At 45.0% G+C, this 20,309-nt stretch overlaps 1 protein-coding gene across 3 annotated transcripts; it reads right to left on the bottom strand.

Annotated features, from left to right (window-relative positions):
- Nucleotides 1-4: 4 nt before the first annotated feature.
- On the bottom strand, nucleotides 5-19,793 carry alpk3a (alpha-kinase 3a). 3 transcript variants are annotated; one of them, XM_062546613.1, is made up of 15 exons: nucleotides 19,474-19,793; nucleotides 18,860-19,180; nucleotides 18,169-18,207; nucleotides 17,208-17,329; nucleotides 16,064-16,181; nucleotides 13,609-15,637; nucleotides 7,406-9,791; nucleotides 5,961-6,108; nucleotides 5,021-5,148; nucleotides 4,424-4,459; nucleotides 4,059-4,333; nucleotides 3,054-3,142; nucleotides 2,597-2,814; nucleotides 2,432-2,480; nucleotides 5-2,258 (listed from the first exon to the last, which is right to left on the bottom strand). In XM_062546613.1, the coding sequence occupies exons 2-15, from the start codon at nucleotides 18,991-18,993 to the stop codon at nucleotides 1,919-1,921; spliced, it is 6,111 nt and encodes a 2,036-aa protein (XP_062402597.1). In that variant the 5' UTR covers nucleotides 18,994-19,180; nucleotides 19,474-19,793; the 3' UTR covers nucleotides 5-1,918. The 3 variants fall into 3 exon arrangements, with proteins under 3 accessions (XP_062402597.1, XP_062402598.1, XP_062402599.1); XM_062546614.1 differs by having other exon boundaries at nucleotides 18,169-18,192; XM_062546615.1 differs by lacking the exon at nucleotides 18,169-18,207.
- Nucleotides 19,794-20,309: the final 516 nt, after the last annotated feature.

Here is a 20,309-nt window from a genome sequence, read left to right as displayed (position 1 = left end):
TCTCTTTATTTGTACTGTACATTTTTATTTTATAAAAACAATTGACACAACAGCACCAAACACACTTACCTATCGCACAGGATCACAAAGAACTCTTTCTTTTATTCTTTCTTTTTCTTTCTACCTTCCTCTCTCTTTCTGTCTCTCACAAACACACATGCATACAGATAAGACACACACAAACACACACACTTAGAAACACTCAAATTCATGCTCTCTCTCTCTCTCTCTCTCGCATGCACGCACACACACACACACAGACACACACGCACACACACACACACAGACTGAGACACATACATTCTGTATTATCAAATGATCACTGCGGAACGGTTATGTGACACACCAGGCAATGTATCATCTCTTTTGAATCAATCTTCTACAGAAACCCATCTAGTTTTTTAAGCTGTGTCATTCATAATGATATTATTCACAATGGCTCATTGGAAACACAAATGTATGGATAATAGTGATGTCTGAGCAAACAAAAGTGTTTGTGGGATGGGAGTTCGCAAAGGATTTGAATGCTGAAACACTTGACACCTGTTTTGAATATACATGTGCAGTATATTCACAAGTGAAAAGGTACCAAATGTAACAATCAGTGCCTTTATTCAGATATAGTACAGTATATGCTGTATACATACTCCATATGTATCAGATATACGCTCTTATTTATTTGATGTATTGTGCATTGTGTTGTGAGCTGACCCTGGCTAACTCAATTTATATATATATATATATGTGTGTGTGTGTGTGTGTGTGTGTGTGTGTATAAAAAAACAAAAACCTTTTAAACCTGCCTTTTAGACAAAACAACAGATGAAACTGTATGTGATCATTCCACGGCTCTGCTATGGGTGTGGGACAGTCAAAAGTTAGTTCCAAGGTTCACCAAGATATTCACAACAGCTTTTGTTCAATCATATGACTACAAGCAGTTTTCCTACCACACTCTTCACTGAGTCACCATGATAAGGCAGCATCAGGCTGCCTAATGACACAATTGAAAGAGGAAAAACAACATTGTAACATTTATATCAATACTGAGTAACACAAAGAAGAAATATGTGCCATTTTTAAGAATCTTATGCACTTTGGTTTCAAGGCACCAGACATCAACCTCAAGAGATCACATTGCCCTTCCTGTAATGCACAGGAGATCAAACCTGTCTCCTGTCTCTCTGTACAGTCAGTAACGGAATAAACTACAGCCTGAGCAGCAGAAAAAAAAAACAGAAAACAAAAACAAAACAGCAACTTCCCAGATAATGACTGACAGGCCGCCACACAAGCACAGTAATGTACCACCTCTCTCATTATCACAGATGTGCAAAAGCCCTCCCCTGTGCAGGTTGTGATCGTACCTCACTATTTTTTTTTAAGCTCAGGCATACTGCAAGTCAAAATGAAAAAAAAAAAGATGTTTCTGAAAAAATATATTTATATATGTATATTTCGCCCATCCATTGCCATCTGCGCTGTACTGCTACATTTTGACATCTCGGGAGAGTGTGTTCAGAGCCTTGCGCTCTGTCCCTGTGAACAGCCTCTGAGTGCTTCACAGAGAGGAGGGTGGGGATGGGGGTGGGTGGGGGCACACTTCGCTGGATGGCAATCGATGGTCTGCATAGCAATTCACAGTAGAACTTGTATAAGGGGTCGCAACGGTTGTTGAACCTCCTCTCACTCTCTATAACAGTCATCTCTTATTTACTTGTCTCTTCAAGATGGAAAGCCACACAGAGTGTCCATCATATTTTAAGTCAAGGCCACAGTTGTGTGCCAACGCCAGCATCTGGCTTGCACCAATCTCTATTTAGACGTCTGATGTTAAAACAGGACTAGGTAATCATTTTAAGTCTAAGCAATGTTTTTGCCTTAGCGGCGTTTCCCCTCACCGGCCTCTGTTACACCTCTACCTCATTCTGACCACTTTGGGGATTTCCACAGCCTTGTGCTTGGTGGTCGAGCCATCGCCCGCCTCCCCAGCCTTCCTGACCACCTTCGGGCTGCCCGTTATCCTTCTGACAGGCTGGGGACTGCCTGTCCCTTTTCTCTGCAGCTGTGGGCTGGACGAGCCTGCCTTGCGGTTCAGCAGGGGGCTCCTGGAGCCCTTGATCTTGCTGGGCTGCTGGAGCAGGTCCAGGGGCTTGAGGGGCCGCAGACCCATGAGTCCACAGTAATAGTTGCACTGGTGCTGTGTGAGGAACTGCTCGAGCACCTTCGGAGAGGATTCCTCTGTGAGACCTTGATAGCTGGAACACAGACACGGAACACTAAGTTAGCATTGAATCGCAATTTCAAAAGGATTTATACTCTCTTTGGTATTAATTCATTTGGATTCCTGTGTTCTGACTACATGGTTGGCTCCAGTGCTCTCTCCCTGTCCCAAATCAACTCACTGTTGAAATTCATCAGTGATACTAACCCTTTAGTCTTGGTGGCAATTCGTATGTTGGTGACTTTCATGTCAACTCCTGATGAATGAAAACAGAAACAAACCCAAAATAGTCATTGATTAGGCCTAAAGTGGCATATCCATATGCATTTAATGTATCAAACTTCCAAACAAGCTCTGGAACAGGACATTTACCTTCAATTTGGGTAACCAGTAGGTTGCCGTTTGTCCACTGGTGAATCCAGTGCTGGAATGCGTTGCACTTCTGCTCAACTTCCGAGGTGGTTCTGGTGACCAGGCGGCCGGACGTGTCCATGAAGCAGTACCTAAGGTACGTCCCCTTCAGTTCGGCCTCCACAGTGGTGTAGGGCACAGTGTTGGCTGGCCGGTACATCAGATGCACAGGATTCACTCTGTGTGTGGAAAGAGATTCATATCAACAGACAAATGGGGAGCATCTAATAACAACACATTGTCTATTTGCTCCAGCAACGGACATTTTTAAACATTCACTCTAATTCAAGGCAGAGACTCTCAAACTGAGTCATAATTTAAGAGTCCATGAGGATAAGCCAAGCACTCGTTCCTTCTGGGAAGTATGTGGCAATCAACCCAATAAAAGTGTTCAGGAAATATTGACCATGTTACTCACTCTAGTGCGGGGCCAAAGTTTTCAATCACCCTTGCCTCGGCAGCAAAGATTTTGCAATATTCTCGGATAATGCTCTGCATTCTGCACAACTGCAAAGGACAAAAAAAATATCTTGTTTGCTGAGATAATATGAAATCATATCAGCTCTGAGCATACAGTGGTTGAATAAACATGAAAAATACAATCTGACCATGGCCAACGTTTGGGAGTGTAGTGGTAAAATAAGAGGTAGGTAAACTATGAATTCTGTGATCACGGTGAGGTGGAATGCGTTATCGGATCTTTAAAAAGGCATTCAGAACATGTTTGATGATGGTGGAGCTTTCGGAGTAATGTTTATAACAATACCAATGACACTAAATGGTTCCTAGAGTGTTGATGAGTGTACACATATTGTGAATGTGGATAATACAGTGTAATCTTTGAATGTTAAAAGTTGTGGACAGGCGGATAAACTGCGTTTACTTTCGTTTTGTCTCCACTACATCCCTGCCAACGTTGTATAAGTATATATATATATAAAGCTTTATTGCAGACACAGGTCCATATCACAGTACACATACATAATAAATAGTATGACGGTCATGGAAAGAGATACCACAGTAAGATGATTGTTGTAATGAGTCCCGTAAGGACAATAAATCTGAAGTCTTACTTGTTATCTCCAAGAAAAACAAATCGGCAAGTGTTAGTTGTAAGGCTTTAAGAAACGTGCCAGTGCACTTGAAGTAATATGATATAAGAATTCCCCTTTTGGTCAATTTTCCATGCACTGGGTACCTATTTAGCGCAAAGGGGATACCCCAAATAAAATATGGGTCATGGTCCTACCTACGACAACAACGTTACACAGTGAAACAGCCGGCATCGGCAATGTCAGAGACTTCATTCTTTTTATTGTGAGCCAGTGCGGCATCAAAAGGAGTTTGAAGTCGATATCTCAGGGTAAAAGAATGACATCATGCAGACAATACAAGCAACAATGACAAAGAGTAACACACACACCTGCTTAGTAGTCTCCAGGTTCCTCTCAATGAGTTGGCTCTCTTCTTTGGTCCCGTACGCGATGAAGTTGCGCACCTTCGTGATGCAGGTGCTTCCTGACTCGAATATGGGGTCCATTCCATAGATCACCTTGACCCGACAGGCTTTGTGGGTGAAGCCCTCTCCAAGGTGCATCTCCTCAGTCATGATACGGCCAAAGAACTTGTCTCCCCAGCAACCGGGATCTGCCAGGCCTTTGGTGAAGAGCAGCGGGGTCATCTCGATCTCCTCCCCAACTGCAGAGGTAGAGGACACAGCAGATGTTAGAAGTCTGTCTTAGCAAGATCTCAGACTACATTACGTAACCACCGTAGACCCTTCCTTACCTTCTAATTCATCCCGCAAGAGAAACTCTGCCAGAACTATACAATGGAAAATAATAGAGAGATTAAGCAGTGGCAAGCAAAAGATGATGTCAGCAAAAATACAAATATATGGAGCACATGCTACATGGGAGCACTTGAATGATCTTTTCAGGGCAAGTCATGCACTATGGGAATGAATTCTGAATTTAAAGGCATCCTATGCAGGTTTTAAATCTTTATGTAACAGCTTCAAAGTCAGTTTGATGGTAAACTAACTAGCTTAACCGTCCACAGAGAACCAACCTCTCAGCTTGCTCTCCGACGACCCGAAGAATGCCGAATTGGTTTAGGGCAATTGTGCAATAGCCTATTATTGGTATGAAATCCTATAACATTACCTTGTCAGTCAACATGGCTCTTCGGAAACTATCTTTGCCGGTTTGTAAACAAATCCACATGTACTGTGTCCAGGGGTAAGGAGCCAGTAGCAAAAAAAAAAGAAACCCGAAACGGCATTGGATACCTTTAAACACCAGGATTTCACAAACAAACAAAACACTTTGTGTAGCAAAATGGGACAATGTGACTGCAACAAAAAATCATTTGAATCTAATTTACTGTCAGTGCTGAGCAGAAAGTCGGTGGTGTCTGTGCCGAACTCGTTCTTGATGGTGCAAGCAAACACCCCGCAGTCTCTGTTGGATGCCTGAACGATAGCCAAAGCCACCTGGCTCTCATCTCCAGCACTAGGGAAGGGGAAAAAACATGGCAGCAACTAACCATAAGAGGGAGCTGCAATATAGCAAAGTTACAGTACATGAGTTAATAACACAGCAATGGTATGGGGCATGTGTACATACATCCCTACATCGTGTACGTGTGAGTAAGAGAAGGAAAACGTTTCTGTGACAAAAGTGTCAAACTCACATTGGTGCAGCAATGCATTATTCCTTTTCTCTATCTTTTTCTTTCCTTTTCACTCTCTTTCCCTCAGCCTCTCCCTCCTTCTCCCCCTCTTCGACTCCCGACCGTGCCAGCGCGATACGAGTCACTTCTCTGACGCAGCGGCCGGAGACACAGAATTAGACTTTAACGTTCTCCGGGGATGGCGAAATCGGTGGGCATCAGCTTACACTCTCTCTCTCCCTGTCTGGTCAGTGTCACCTCATTGAGTCACAGCTGCAGGGCCCATGGTCACAAGGCCCGGATAACTCTCTCGGGCAAGAATGAGACAGCAACATGGCTCGGGGATATTCCAAACGTTATAATTATATCCTGTTGATCTTCACCACATTTTACATTTTCATACATAGTGTCTGCTTAGTTGGGCACTCACTCCTCGCGTTAATGCCTCGACCAGTCAACTTACACGGCTGGAGGCATTGCCTTTTTTACTTAGAGGACAAATGACAGTTTGTTTCAGAGGTGGAGAGCATGTGGTTGCTAAATCCACTCTGAGGGGTAGGGGGGTGGAGTGGGTTGGGGCGTGTGTGTCACTGGCTTGGCTTGCCGACACGTGCCAGGGGGTTAGGACCTGCAAGGCCGTGTGGGGATTTACCTTCTTTTCACCTCCAGCAGTTCCACCTCCTCCCGGTACCATGTGATGGTGGAGTCGCTGAGGACGTTGAAGAACTGGCACCACAGCTTCAAGTGTCCAGTGGCATCTGAGAAGGGCTCTCCCCTGATCTTGCGAATAACCTGAGGAGCTGGTAGGAGACATTGAGAGAGAGAGAGAGGGGGGGGGGGGGGGTGAGGTTGGGTTGGGCCACAGTGGGGAACGTCTGCAGGGTGTACCCCGTCACGAGCAACAAGGTAAAGATATACTGTATACTTTCTAACGTTACCACTTCCACTCTGTCTAGCTTCTCAATCGTTCCTCCCGCGGCTGCAGCTACAGTGACAGCGCAGGCACCTGCTGCCTCAGTGTCTCGTGAACATCAGCAGGGGCTCTTAAGGATAACGTTGACTTAACACAATGTATGAGATGTAAGAGCAAACTAGACCCTGCAGAATCAACTTCTTTAGCATATTAAGACAAAAATAGAATCTGTGAATACGTTATCTTGGATACTGTAGGCATACACACAGGGGCAGTGGTTATAATTCCGCACTTTTCAGAATGCTGTCTAACAGCTGTCTAACTGCTGTCTGGTTGTCTTGAGGACAAACTGTTTAGCGGGTGCCTCAGGTGCTCCAGATAGCTTTCATAATTAGATATAGCGGAGGCAGCATACATGCCTGTGTTCGTAGCAAGGTGCTAACAACAACAGGTCACAGGCTAAATTCTTTAGGAGCATAGCATGAACATAAAATGGACACCTTACTTGAACTACAAGTCATATTGGAGATGAGTGTGTGACAAATTAATACTGGTAAAATAATGTAAATAAGACTTTAGGTGGTATACTGAAGGGAACGGGTGTTGAATTTAGGCCCCGTTCCATTTCTCCCCCCTTATAAATTCCACTTGGTTTTGAGTGCCCTCGACAGTAGAGTTCCCTCGACGAGGGAAGTGGGGGTGAAGATCTTTCCCTATGAAATGGGACATCACTATATGCAAATTAGTGAAGTGAATGTATCGAATCTGCTCACCTATGTCACACGCAGCATCAACGCGTTTGCTGGCCTACTACTATTTTCATTCACGAAAATGCCGGTTGTGCTGCCTGTTGTGTGGGCTCTGTTGGTTTGTCTACGTCTGATTGAACTCTGGATAAGCCTGGGATATTTGTGTTCATGTGAACACTGGAACACACATCCTGAATATTGACGAAACTACCCAGATCAAATGGTTATTTGATGGGCAGACTCTCTCTCTCTCTCTCTCTCTCTCTCTCTCTCTCACTCGGGAGACACAGTATAATGAACATCGTCAGATAGCTTTGTATGGTAATGTATTTTCTAACATTAAAGTTCACCTTACCCCTATACAAGAATGCGCAAAAATCTAGGGGAAGGGAAGGTATTGGGACGGAGCCGTAGATGTATTGTTACATTTCATACCTTTGAAGGGATCCAGCTTCTCTGCAGGTTTGGCTTCAGTCTTGACTGGTTCTGGTTCTTCTGGAGTCTCCTGTACTTTGGGGACCTCCAGAGTGGCCTTTCTGCGACTCAGTAAGGGCGACCGCCTCTCCATTGGCGGGGTCTGTTGTCCAGGGTGGGCCTGGAGGAACGCCGCTCTCCTAGCCTGACTGGGCGACATGTAGGGGGCCTCTCTCTTTCCCTGGGCGTCAGGTGACACAGCACTGTCCGCCTCCTCCCCTTTGATTTTGGAGAGGAAGATCTTGCGTCTGGCTCCCAAGGCCAGCTCCTCAGGGGTGGCTGCCGGGATGGGCGACGGGCTGTCTTTCCGCCGCATCTTGGGGCTGCTCTCGCAGCTCAGGACGGACGAGGGCGTGCTTCCTCCACTGTTCTCCTCGCCTCGCCCCTCCGCATCCACCGTGATGGCTGGTATCGATGTCACCGTAGGGCTGTCTGTCCCGAAGAGACCCTTCGCCATCAAGCGCCGCAGGCTCGAGGGGCTCATCATGGGAGGCAACTGGGCGGTCACACCAAGCTTCTCCACAGCTTGTTTGTCTTTCTTAAGCCTGTCCACACCGACATCGGGCTCTTTGGGCACGTCCATCTTATCTGTGTCAGAGATGCTGATTTGTGGTGTTTTGGCCTGAACGGTGGGTACAGGGACTATGGGCTCAGCCTCTGCAGGCTTTGGGGCGCTCAGTGGCGGTGCAGGCATGCTTACAGTCAGGGTCTGGTCTTTGGCATTGGAGACCTTCTCTGGCACTGCCACATGGTTGTCCTGGTCAATGTTATTCTTTACTCCCCACAGAATGGCAGCCAAAGACTCCATCTCCCTCCCTTGCTTATCATTATTAACTTTGATCATTTCAGGGCCATTATCAGCACATGTAATTGCAATGGGTGGTGGCACCAATGCTGGCTTTTTAGAAGGCGTTTCTTGTGGGGCAGTGGTTGAAGCAACACTGACAGTATTGTGTCGCGCTTCATGTGAACTTGGCGTGACACTATTTGTTTTTGCCGGAGAGATGATGGGAATGGAGGATGAGTCTAATTTACTGCTTGTCTCAGCACGCTCCGTCTCTTTTTCCAAACTCATCTTTTCACCCTCATAAGGTTGCACAACTTCCTTTTGGGAGGGAGGCAGGACGCCTGCATTTCCTGAACGGTCTGGCGTGGGTGGAACCTTTACAGGCGTGGAAACAACCGTTGCACTTGGCTCAACTATCATCGGGTCTGATAACTGAATTGCATCACCCTGCAATCCAGCCAAATGATGCATTGCCACAATAACTGGCTTTGGCTCCTCAGGTTCGGTTATCAGGATATTGATTGACGGCATATTTACAGGTTGTTGGTCATGTGTTTCCTCATTGGCACTGATCGTTATTACAGGGACGGTAGTCAGTGGTGAACAAGGAACAACATCTGGGACTTTCACTTCAGTTTCAACATTCTCTGCACTTTCTGTTTCCTCACTGATTTTGGCAGTGTCCTTCTCTGATACACTGAGCACCTTTCTATCTTCTTCAGCTTGCAGCTCTGAAGCCGGAGGAATTATGTTGGGCGTAGTCACCTGATAGTCTGGCCCCTCCGTGGCCTCCTCAGAGCACACTTGTGTCTCCATTTCCTCCACTTCCACCTTGCTCTCAGCTGCAGAACTCACCAACTTCTGGCCCTCAGCAGCTCCACTTACATCCTTGCTAAGCGCTACACTTGCCGCTGTCACCATCTCCTCTGGATGTCCTACTGCCTCACCCAACGGACGAGCTACACTGGAGACCTCCAGCAGATCGGCCTTAGAATCAGAGAGCTTTTCTTGTAATATCATCTCCACTTGTAATATTTTCTCTGGCTCACTTCCTTCTGTTACCTTTTCTTCTTCACCTTCCTCTACTTTCTCCTCAACTGCAGTAGATTCCTCCTCTTTTGCAGTTGTACAGGTTTCTGAAACACTTCCTGTTATGGCGGTGTTGACATGTAACTCCTCTGACTCACTTGGCTCAGGTCCCTGTCCTACAGGCAAGGTTGTGTCTGCCTGTTGGACTGGGAGCTCACATTCCACCACAGCTTCATCCACACGCATTCCCACCTCTTTCTGCTGTTCTGTTGCAATGGGAAGATCTGACATGATCCCATGACTCCCTGTGCTCTCCAGGTTTACTGCCACCTGATCTGTCGTGGAGGGCGCTGGGGTATGTCCAGAGCGCTGGGAGAGGCCCTGTAAACCGAGCATATCTCCGCTGTCTCCAGTGACAGATTCTGTGAAAAATGCCCGATCTTCTGTACCATGCACCAGGACAGCAGTGGCATTCCTCTCCTGGACAGGGCTCTCATACCTGCCTGATTGCACCGTCTGGACATCTTTAGCCTGGGGGGGGGGGGATACAAATAAGCATGTAACAATGTTCAGAACAGAATGTAAACACATCAGTGCTGCTTCGAACACCAAGAATACCTTTGCCGACTATAAATATGACGGCGTTGTGTTGTGGATCATAATAAAGAATCACTGATTGAACAGATGGTGTGTCATGATATTGCATCATTTTATACTCCAAGAAAAGCAGAAAGTCAGGGCTCTATAACCACCTGGGTCACATTAAACACTGTAGCTGCCTCAAGGTTATCAGAGTAATTAATAATCCTAGACCACAGCAACAGATCTGCAGCCCATGAGCAGAGGAAGATTGACTGTATCATATCTTTATGATCTGTAATGCATCAGTGTGGAGACTGTAAACCCTTCACCTTTGTAGTAGTTTTTAGCTCAGCGAAAGCTGACCTGACCACCAGTCCTCCAGAGTGTTTTATAAGCGGTCTTGCCCAGCATTACTTACACTGATGAACTCATATGAAACATTTAGCATTAAAATTGTGTCTAGGCAATTCAATTGGCTAACATTCTGTGTTTTTTTTAACTTTATTTGTATTCATGAGTTTATCATAGAAACATGAACGTACAATTTCAGGAATACTGGCCTGTCCTATGCCAAAACAAGTTAATATTTACAACCTGTCAATACTTTACAACCTCCCCTATCAGGTGTGAGCAAAGCTGAACGATGTCACATGTGTGAGTTAAATCTAAAAAAAAATGTTGTTTGTTTAAGTATGGGGTTTCAGGATCAGCACAAAACATGGCAATATGGAGAACTTCCTCTTTTCTATAAAAAGCAACCCTGCCTGAGCAAAGAGATGACAGGACAAAACGTGACAGGAAATTCACCCTGCAATGGTAGTTATAAAACTAAAGATTAGACTGGAGACAACTGATGCTAGGCGATCTCACTCTCAGTAGGTGGTTTCCCATTCATTCACATAGCTTCACATCATTCATACTGTAGGTTTGGTGTAGCATCCTGGGTTGGGTTGTGTGTGGGCAGAACTTATGTGGGCAGAAGCTATGTGGGCAGTATGCCACGCCTTGAATTCTGACAGGGTGAGTCTGTATATACTAAGGACATTTAGAACTTAACTAAGACTAGGATTCATTTGATTTAAGATGAATTACAAAATGATTAAATAAGAAAATATGGAAATTCAGAACAATAGGTAGTATGCATTTAGATACAGGACCTTCTCAAAGATCTTTTTTGAGCAAATCTTGTGCTTGTCTTGCACTTGCGTAAAATTGACTTAATATTTCTCAATGTGTTTAATGCCTTCAAACTCTACTTATGACATGATCAGGTTATATAACAAAACAGCATACTCTGGTACATGAGACATGAGATACTTTGCATCTATACATTGACGATGGACATTTCAGCTGACTTGCCGCTCTCAGACTATATATCAGGACAGCCCCAATCAGAGTTCCCACACCCGACACTCCATGTGAGAGGTAGCGCTCAGGCCAACAAGTGACAGACTGAAGAGCGTCTTAGATAGAGGACGCACAGAGCCCTCTCAATGCCTCTTTGTATGGCAAGGCTGCCATCCAAGCTGATGAGGAACGGGTTTATTTTAAGACACGGGGAGTAGCTAGGAATCTGGACAATGTAAATTAGTTTCACAGCCATGCACAGACTGGTCTCCCAGAGTTTCTGCAATCTACTGACCACCACACATTATCAGCGCAAACTCCTTGACCCGAGAAATACGGATCAAAATAGACCTATTTGTGACCATCGCAAATCCCTTGTCGCCTGTTACACCTCAGTCCAGAGGCATGTCTATACATGTTTTTACGACAGTACATGGTTCCGCTAATCTCCATTGGCAATGGTGTCCTCTCCTAACACAATGTGGAACCCGAGAGGACAATTGGTGGATGATTGCGTGTCTGCCTGTGGCTGTGGGTATGGGAGTGAGCGCACGGATGTGGGCAGGTAGCCTGGTCCTCCCCCACTGTATTGTGTGGTGAGGTGCTGGAGCATTGGAGTGACGCACTGAAACACATGCCCTCACCAGTCGAGATATGAAAATGAAATGCAGCCAGACTGACTCACGCTCCCCCTCCGTTGGCTAAGAGGTCTCTTAAAGGGCCAGCAAGTTCATTCAAAACCCTATGAGAACAATATCAACCAGCCTTGTGGAGCTTGCCAAACACATTTCTCATATTTTTCATATTGCTTTCCAGTTATGATTAGATAAGAAAACATCAGAATATTAGAATAGGTAGTAATATTAGGTAGTATTTCCAATCGATTTGTTACTGTATTCCCCCGTCAAATCTAAACTATGTCTGAATCTAGACTACAAGATATCATTATCTTTCTGTGGGCTTTATGCATCCATTACGAATAACATATAAACACACAGATACACACACATACGATTGCTCAGTCAGATCTGAACTGGTCAAGCTTATTTGCCCCGTGCCCTGGACTAGCCTAAGATACAGAGTGTGTTTAGCAGACATAATAATGGTGTCGTCTTGGCCTGGCCCTGGTGCCATCAAACTGAAGTCTTGTCACAGAAATGTACCATCTATTTATAAACATCACTGGCTACACAGCAGGGCTCTCTCTCTCTCTCTCTCTCTCTCTCTCTCTCTCTCTCTCTCTGTGTGTCTCTATCTGTCTGTCTGTCTGTTTCTCTCTCTCTCTCTCTCTCTCTCTCTCTCGGGTTTCCATACTGGTGCATGGGAAGATGGTGCTTTATTTTATTTGTGCTAAAGTTACACGTCACTCACAGCTGAAAAGACAGCCAAGTAAAGGGCCTACAAGGGGTTGTAGTCTCCATTGCCCAAATGTTCAGGTGACCTTACGTGGAGGTTGGTATACTGTACAACTGTGAAAAATAATCTGCTTACTGGATCAGATAAAGAGATTCTACTAGGGCTGCACAATTAATTCATTTTTAAATTAGATTTTTAAATTAGATTTAACGCCATTTGAACTAATGTAATTATTGTTCAGCTTGCAACTCTGTCCCAGTAGGTAATCTGAACACAATCATGTTTGCGTCATCCTCCTTAGTACAGACAGTAAAGCTCACCGAACAGGAGTGCGGTGCTTCTCATGCACTAGGTATGGTCACCAATCGGAAGTGGGCTGACGAAATTTGAAAAATTGACTTTCAAAAAAGATATCAGAAATCAAATTGTAATCGTGTTATCTGTCAGGAAAAAAAACCCACAATTAGATATTTCCCCCCGAATTGTGCAGCCTTTGCTGTTACCAATTTGCCCTAATTGTAATACAACTGATGTGAACGCGCATATGCTTGACGTCATCGTTAACACCCGCCTCCCCCCATCCCCCCCGTTCGCTGATTGGTCCGGTGGAATGCATCCCTGAGAAATCGAGTTCAATGGGATCAGATCCAGACGTAATGGTGAAGGGAAATGAAAATTGAGCGGAAGCTTACGGAGGACCATGTCAGGCTACCCTTTGCCCCTCCCCTCTTGTTTTGTTTTGTTTTGACTTTTGTAAAGCAACCTTGAGTTTGAGAAAAGCACTATACAAATGTAACTTATTATCGTCATTATTATGGCCAATTTCTATGCAGACCAAGCTGGCCATTCTCAACTCCAATAAATAAAAAAAATGAAGGCTGAGACGTTGACATAATATCCTTGTTCAGGTAGAAGTGGTGTGCACTGTGCAATGGAGGCAATAGTTAATGGACTGATTGTTCAACTGGTATTTCAATTGTTTTCAATAAATCAATAATTGGTTTCTCTTTCTCTCTCTCAGAGAAGCTGCTGGACAAAAGCAAAGAAGCCAAGGCCTACTCACCTGTGGTGTAGGTATACTTGGAGGAGCAAGCTGAGGTGTAGGTATACTTGATGGTGCAGGCTGAGGTGGAAGCAGATTTGGAGGAGCAGGCTGTGGTGTAGGGATACTTGGAGGTGCAGGCTGTGGGGTAGGTATACTTGGAGGTGCAGGCTGTGGAGTAGGTATACTTGGAGGTGCAGGCTGAGGTGTAGGTATACTTGGAGGTGCAGGCTGAGGTGTAGGTATACTTGGAGGTGCAGGCTGTGGAGTAGGTATACTTGGAGGTGCAGGCTGAGGTGTAGGCAGACTTGGAGGTGCCGACTGTATACTTGGAGGTGCAGGCTGTGGTGTAGGTATACTTGGAGGAGGAGGCTGAGGTGGAAGCAGACTTGGAGGTGCAGGCTGAGGTGTAGGTTTACTTCGAGGAGGAGGCTGAGGTGGAAGCAAACTTGGAGGTGGAGGCTGTGGTGTAGGTATACTTGGAGGTGCAGGCTGAGGTGTAGGTATACTTGGAGGAGGAGGCTGAGGTGGAAGCAGACTTGGAGGTGGAGGCTGTGGTGTAGGTATACTTGGAGGTGGAGGCTGTGGTGTAGGTATACTTGGAGGAGCAGGCTGAGGTGGAAGCAGACTTGGAGGTGCAGGCTGAGGTGGAAGCAGACTTGGAGGTGGAGGCTCGGTCTTTGCTACTCCATAGCCGTTGTGCATTCTCAAGCTTTTTGGCAACTGTGGACTCCTTTGACCCTCAGCGATGTCCTCCACTGTTCGATCATTTGAGCTAATGGGTTGTTTGTCGACCTCCATTGGCGTGGCTTGTTCAGTGGGTGAATTGTAAGGATATGGATCTGGGGGTCCTGGGGGGTAGTCTCTCTCCCAGCTAGTTTCACTCGCACTGTAAGTCTCCTCAGGGGCCTCTTCCAACTTATTCTTGCCCCTCCCAAAGAAAATGTCCTTCAAAGAAGTCAACACAGTGGTTAGAGCAGACTTCTGTTGGGGGTCCGAATTTGATTTCTTTGCTGATTGCTTGGGTTCAGCTTTGCTAGCGGTTTTCTTGGCTTCCACAATCTGCTTGGCCATCTCCATCTCTTTGGCCTGTTCTCTTTCTTTCTCTCTTTGTTTCATTTCCTCATCTTTTTTTAAACGTTCTCTTTCTTTCTCTCTCTCCTGTTCATGTTGTCTCTCTTTCTCACGCTCTCTCTCCTTTGTGCATTGTCTCTCTCTCTCACGTTCTCTTTCACTCTCGCGTAGTCTCTCTTTCTCACATTCTCTGTCATTCTCGCGTTGTCTCTCTTTCTCGCGTTCTCTTTCATTCTCTTGTTCAATTTCTTTTTCTTTCAATTGTTGAGCTAGTTTTTCTTTCTCGTGCTGAGCTGCCACCTCCATGGGTGTCTGTGCCGGCACGGAGCTTTGTTTGCCCTCGGCAGCCTGGGACTGTACTGACTGTGACAGGTACTGCGCCAGGCTCAAGTCCTCCTCATTTGTATGCTTTTCATTTCCGAGGACAGATTCTGATTGGCCACTGTCGACCACACCCTCATCAAAGCCATTGGAAATCCTGATCTTCTTTTTCGCCAGTTTCTCTTTATTGGGCGCCTTCGTGGTGACAATCTCCACCGAGTCGTTAACGTGATTGGCCCCCTGGTTGCCATTCTCTTGCACCACGTCTGAAGCCGCCGCGGTCTCCATGGCTTCTCCGTTGGTCTCTTCAGCGGGCGTTTCCGCCGGCACGTCCTCCGTGCTTTCCTCGGCCGTCTCCTCGGCTTCCTGGGCCGAGTCGGAGGAGTTGAGCGAGTCGGGCGTCCGGCGCTTCCTCATGATGCGGTCCTGCGTGAGGATGTTCTGCTGCTCCTGCTGCGCGCTCTCCCTCTCGCGCCGGCGGCCCTCGTCCATCTCCCTCCGCTTCAGCTCGGCCTTCTGCTTCAGCTTGGAGAAGAAGCGCTGGTGGATCTTGTACTCGCTCATGTCCCCCACCTCCAGCACGCCCGAGCAGGACACGATCCCTTTGCTGTTGCGAGCCGACGCCTGGTAGATGGCTGCGTCGTCCACCGTGCACCTGCAAACAAGCAGGCAGACAGAGGACAGACACAGGGAGCGGGGTTACCTACTGTATTGCTCTGTGATTTCATTTCCTGGACACAAGCTGACCCCATTTAGATGTGGCTCCGAGTGGGAACCCAATGCCTGATCTGAGCCATATGAAAGCGAGACAGAGTCACTAGCAATGGTACCCGTCTGTGATGCGATTCATGTAGAAGGTAGAAAACAAACTGCAACACTGGCTTCAATACTGAGGCAAGACAGTAGCACTGCACTGGGTTCAGTTCAATGTACACAATGTTGATTACCTGATAAACTGTACTAGGCATTTTAACAACTCATGTTTGGTGAAAGTTTGATTTCATGTAAGCTGACTAAGGTGACAGGAAGACTTGATGATTTAAGAATTTAGTGTTGATGAGTAGGATATTTCGGTACTTACTTAAAAATATGAAGCGTATGTGTTTTTCCATTGCGGGAGACTTCATATTTCGGAAGGCCGCAGTACCTGTCAAGTTCCACATCATCCCTATACCAGGTGAGCTCTGGGGCTGGGTTACCTGAAGAGACAAGGTGGGCCAATTACAGTTACATGTATTAATTTGGCATCAGAATCTGGTAACCCAGACACAAGGTGGGCCAACTACATTTACATCTACATTACTGAAACCAGCGTACAACCAACAGATAGATAGATAGATAGATAGATAGATACTTTATTGATCCCCAAGGGGAAATTCAACAGCAGCACAGGTGGCTCTAAATCTAAAACTGATATATTCGGTGTGCTCATATTATAAGATCTGTACACAACACAGACTGGTTGGTGGTTGAGTGGTTGGTGGGGTGCTAACAGTTAAGGATCTGAGCCACCAATGGACTACTAGAAAGTTGTGAGTTCAATCTGAGCTTTCACTGTTGTGCCCCCTAAACAAGGCACTTAACCCCAAGTTTTTCTGGGCATACACTCACTGTGGTCATTCTGTATGAAAGCATAAATTATAAATAAAATAGTGTTGTGAATGAACAAAAATGTAGTCAGAAATATGACCACCTCTACTTATCACCATCATCTCTTCATTGTCTGCTACCAAATTTGAACCTTAACCCTTTAGTTAACTTGCAAGTCATAGTCATCTATCACAGAATGTCTCAAACACATATCTCAGTCATGCATCACGTCGATAAAGCAAAGAACGTTTCAGCCTGTTGCATCATTGACTTATGCATGCTCATCACAAAGCCTGCGGGGACTACATTCCAGTCCTTACTAAGTGCTTGCTGACAGAAAAGAGAATGTTTCCGTCTGCCTACATGAGCTCCAACTTCTCAACCACGTCATCCATCTGTGTTTCGTCACTCCTTTACCTTTCTTTAAAGACTATCAAGTCATTACTCTAGAATTAGATAGCAATCATCCTTGTTAAGAGAAGTTCTACATGCTCTCTGATCTTATATACCATGTGAGTATTCAGCAATGTGCTCTTCCTGTAAGTTGCGGAATCATTTGCCATCATATATTCTATACCCTTTACAAAAGACATTCAATCACAAACACAATGTTTATGTTTCCCCCCGCCAAGTACCTGAAACTACGCAGGTGAATTTTACGTTGCAAGACACGGACACCGCTTTGGATTTTATGGTCGTCTCAAAACATGGCTGTGTTTCCTCAGTCAGCTGAGACATCACAGTACAAAATGTACTCCTGGAGAGAGAGGGGGGAGAGAGAGAAAACACCCCTCGGTTGTCCCTTGAGTTGACCTTCAGCAGATTCAAACACCAATCTTACCCCCACCCACCCCCTTCCCACCCCAACTCTTGCCATACAAACAAAAACATACAGGACACACACACACACACACGCGCACGCACAAACACACACACACGCGCACGCACGCACACACACACACACACACACACACACACACACAGACACAGACACAGACACAGACACAGACACAGACACAGACACACACACACACACACACATGCACATTCATACACACTCAAACACAGAGACATATACACACATGCACACACACGCATACAGGCATGTATATTTTTTAAAAGATCCTGTGACTTTTCTGCTCAGTGTGGCATCAAATTGATCAACTCCACAAAATCAACAACACTGTCAGGTCAAACATCAAAGCTGTCTTTCTTTTAGTATGATTATTATTATTGTTGCTGGTGCTAGGAGACTCACAGGGGGGAATACAAAGCTTGGGATGGTTAATTATTATGGCAGTGTAGGACAGAAAAAACATGTTCCTATAACTCACTGTTCCCACTGGACATCGAGTCTTTGGTGAAGCAAGAAATTGCAGTCAATCACAATAATGTATGAACGCAAAAACAGACATAGAGACTATAGGCACAAGATTGCAGGTAAACTGTTAAGTTAAGAGCAGGTTTGTGTGGTTTTTTTTTTAATTGTGCTGTCAATTACTAGAAAATATGTCAATCGCAAGGTTTTATAGTTAGGAGGAGTGGATCATATATTAGTCTGGGATGGGATATTGTAGAAGTATGCATTAACGTTACCTTGATGGCCTGTATTGAGAGTACCTGTGACGTGAATAGCTATTCAGAGAAGAGGCAAATCAAGAGGCAGCTTATCACACAAACCAGTGACTTGATTTCACTAACACATCCATAGTGGCGGCAGTCATTCAAGCTTTGTATGAAACAGTTTTTGTTTGTTATGTCAAAATATTTTCTGTTTGCAGGAAACATGTCTTTTGTGTTTGCTTTTGTTTTATTGCATTGCATTATTTTGAAAACATAATAATTTCAAGTGACGTTTTTTGTGAACAACCATGATGCATGGAATCTTTGATCTTATTTTTCTTTAGGTTAATATATACTCTAATATCCAAAATTTGAAATTCTCACTCCATCAACAGAGATTTAATATCCAACATACTGTGAGACCTGTACACAAAATCCCTTTTTGTCAAAAACACTGCGTCACAGTATCACAACAAATATCAGCTGGAAGTTGTACATTGTTTGAGCACAAATTATTTTGTAAAAGTTGTAATAAGCTTTTTCTTGTTGCCATGCCAAAATGTAAACTCTAAGCTACTTGTAAGACTTGATTCACACTTTTATCGTAAACGTACAGTATGGCACTTGTTATCAACCACAGACGTGCATAATGAACAATGACATCTAAAGGTCACGTGGTGTGCAATTGGTCAGTTTGAAGAATTGAGAGTAGCTGAGGCCCTACCTGTTTTCCGGTCGGACATTGGAGAGGTAGTTGCGGCTTTCTGCGCGGCTACTGGGGGCAGAGTCTTCCTCATTTAGACTGTTGGATCTCCCATTGCCGGAGTACGAGCGGGTCATAGGCCTCCGAGATGTCATAGTTCACAAAATCGATTACCAAAGAAAAGATACAGCAGCAGTAACACCAACCAAACGTTTAGATCCCAAACGCAGCACCAAAGTCTCTGAGGCCGGGTATTCTTCTGTGTTAACTAGGTCCCAAATTGGTTAAAGCAACGGGGTTCTCTGCTGGGGTTTCGAGCCACTGGTCAAAAGGAGGTGGTTGCTGTAAAAAGAAAATTAAATACACCACTATAATTTCATAATAAATGTACACATTACTACATTCAACTGCTTATCTGAAGAGTAATTCTGTTGGTAACTAATGGCTCCGTTTGGAAAACTTGTTGCGCCTGGAGAAGGTTATAAATAGGCGTTGCTGTAAGGCTTAAGTGTTTTCTTTAGGTTACACTGGGCTGCTCTTGGTGACAAAAAGTAGTTTACATTTCAGACGTAGGCCTTATCTCATAAAGGCACTGACATTGATTGTTTCCGAATGAAATATTATGGAGAACTCACTGTTCGAGGCTTTTGCGTTGTCCTCCGGAGGCTGCAGTCCCAGTACCAAGGCACTGCAATTGTCAATCATAGGCAAGCATGTGGTGCTAGCAGGGCCCTATTTTTAGCAGGCCTACAAATAGGCACAAGTGCACATCACATTTTCCGAAACTAGACGTCTGTTCAACAACTTTACAGGCCAAATCACGAACATTTTACCACCATTATCAAATCACCGACACTCTTCCCTGTACCAAGAAATTATTTTATCTCAATATTTATTGAGAAACTAAGCTTGTAGGTCTCAGTCTGTCTTTACCCCAAGTCGACAAATGGCTCGTCTTTCGATGACAATGGACCACCAGTCTGAAGTGAACTATTTAGTAAGGTGTTCGTGTAGGCTGGACTATATGTCAGTAACTTAGGTCTACTGTTGCCTCATTCGGTGAGCCCTCCTGACGAACGTTACGAGCACAGTTACCCCATCACTGACAGCCCCCCCCCACTCACCCTCTCTCTCTCTCTCTCACACACACACACACACACACACACACACACACACACACACACACGTCCTCAGGACAGTCCGGGAGCTTGGCCGTCAGTCTGCATTGCCTCATTTTCCAAACATAAAAAAGCTTCAGTTACAACGCAACAAGTTGACAGGGTTATGTTGTCGCTTTGATCACACACGAGTTGTTGTTCACCACCTCGACAAAATGCGACAAAATAACAACACAGCAATAGGCTACATTGTGTTATCTTTAATGACTTATTTGGTGGCTCGATTTTGTTCTTCTTCATTGTTGTTGGCCTATAATATTGTTACATTATTATTATTGCTGTTAGGCTATTTT

Source organism: Sardina pilchardus, chromosome 10, assembly GCF_963854185.1.
Source record: "Sardina pilchardus chromosome 10, fSarPil1.1, whole genome shotgun sequence".
In the NCBI taxonomy this organism is placed as follows: domain Eukaryota; kingdom Metazoa; phylum Chordata; class Actinopteri; order Clupeiformes; family Clupeidae; genus Sardina; species Sardina pilchardus.
Note: the sequence above shows the minus strand (reverse complement) of the source record. Positions and strands in the feature narration are given on the sequence as shown.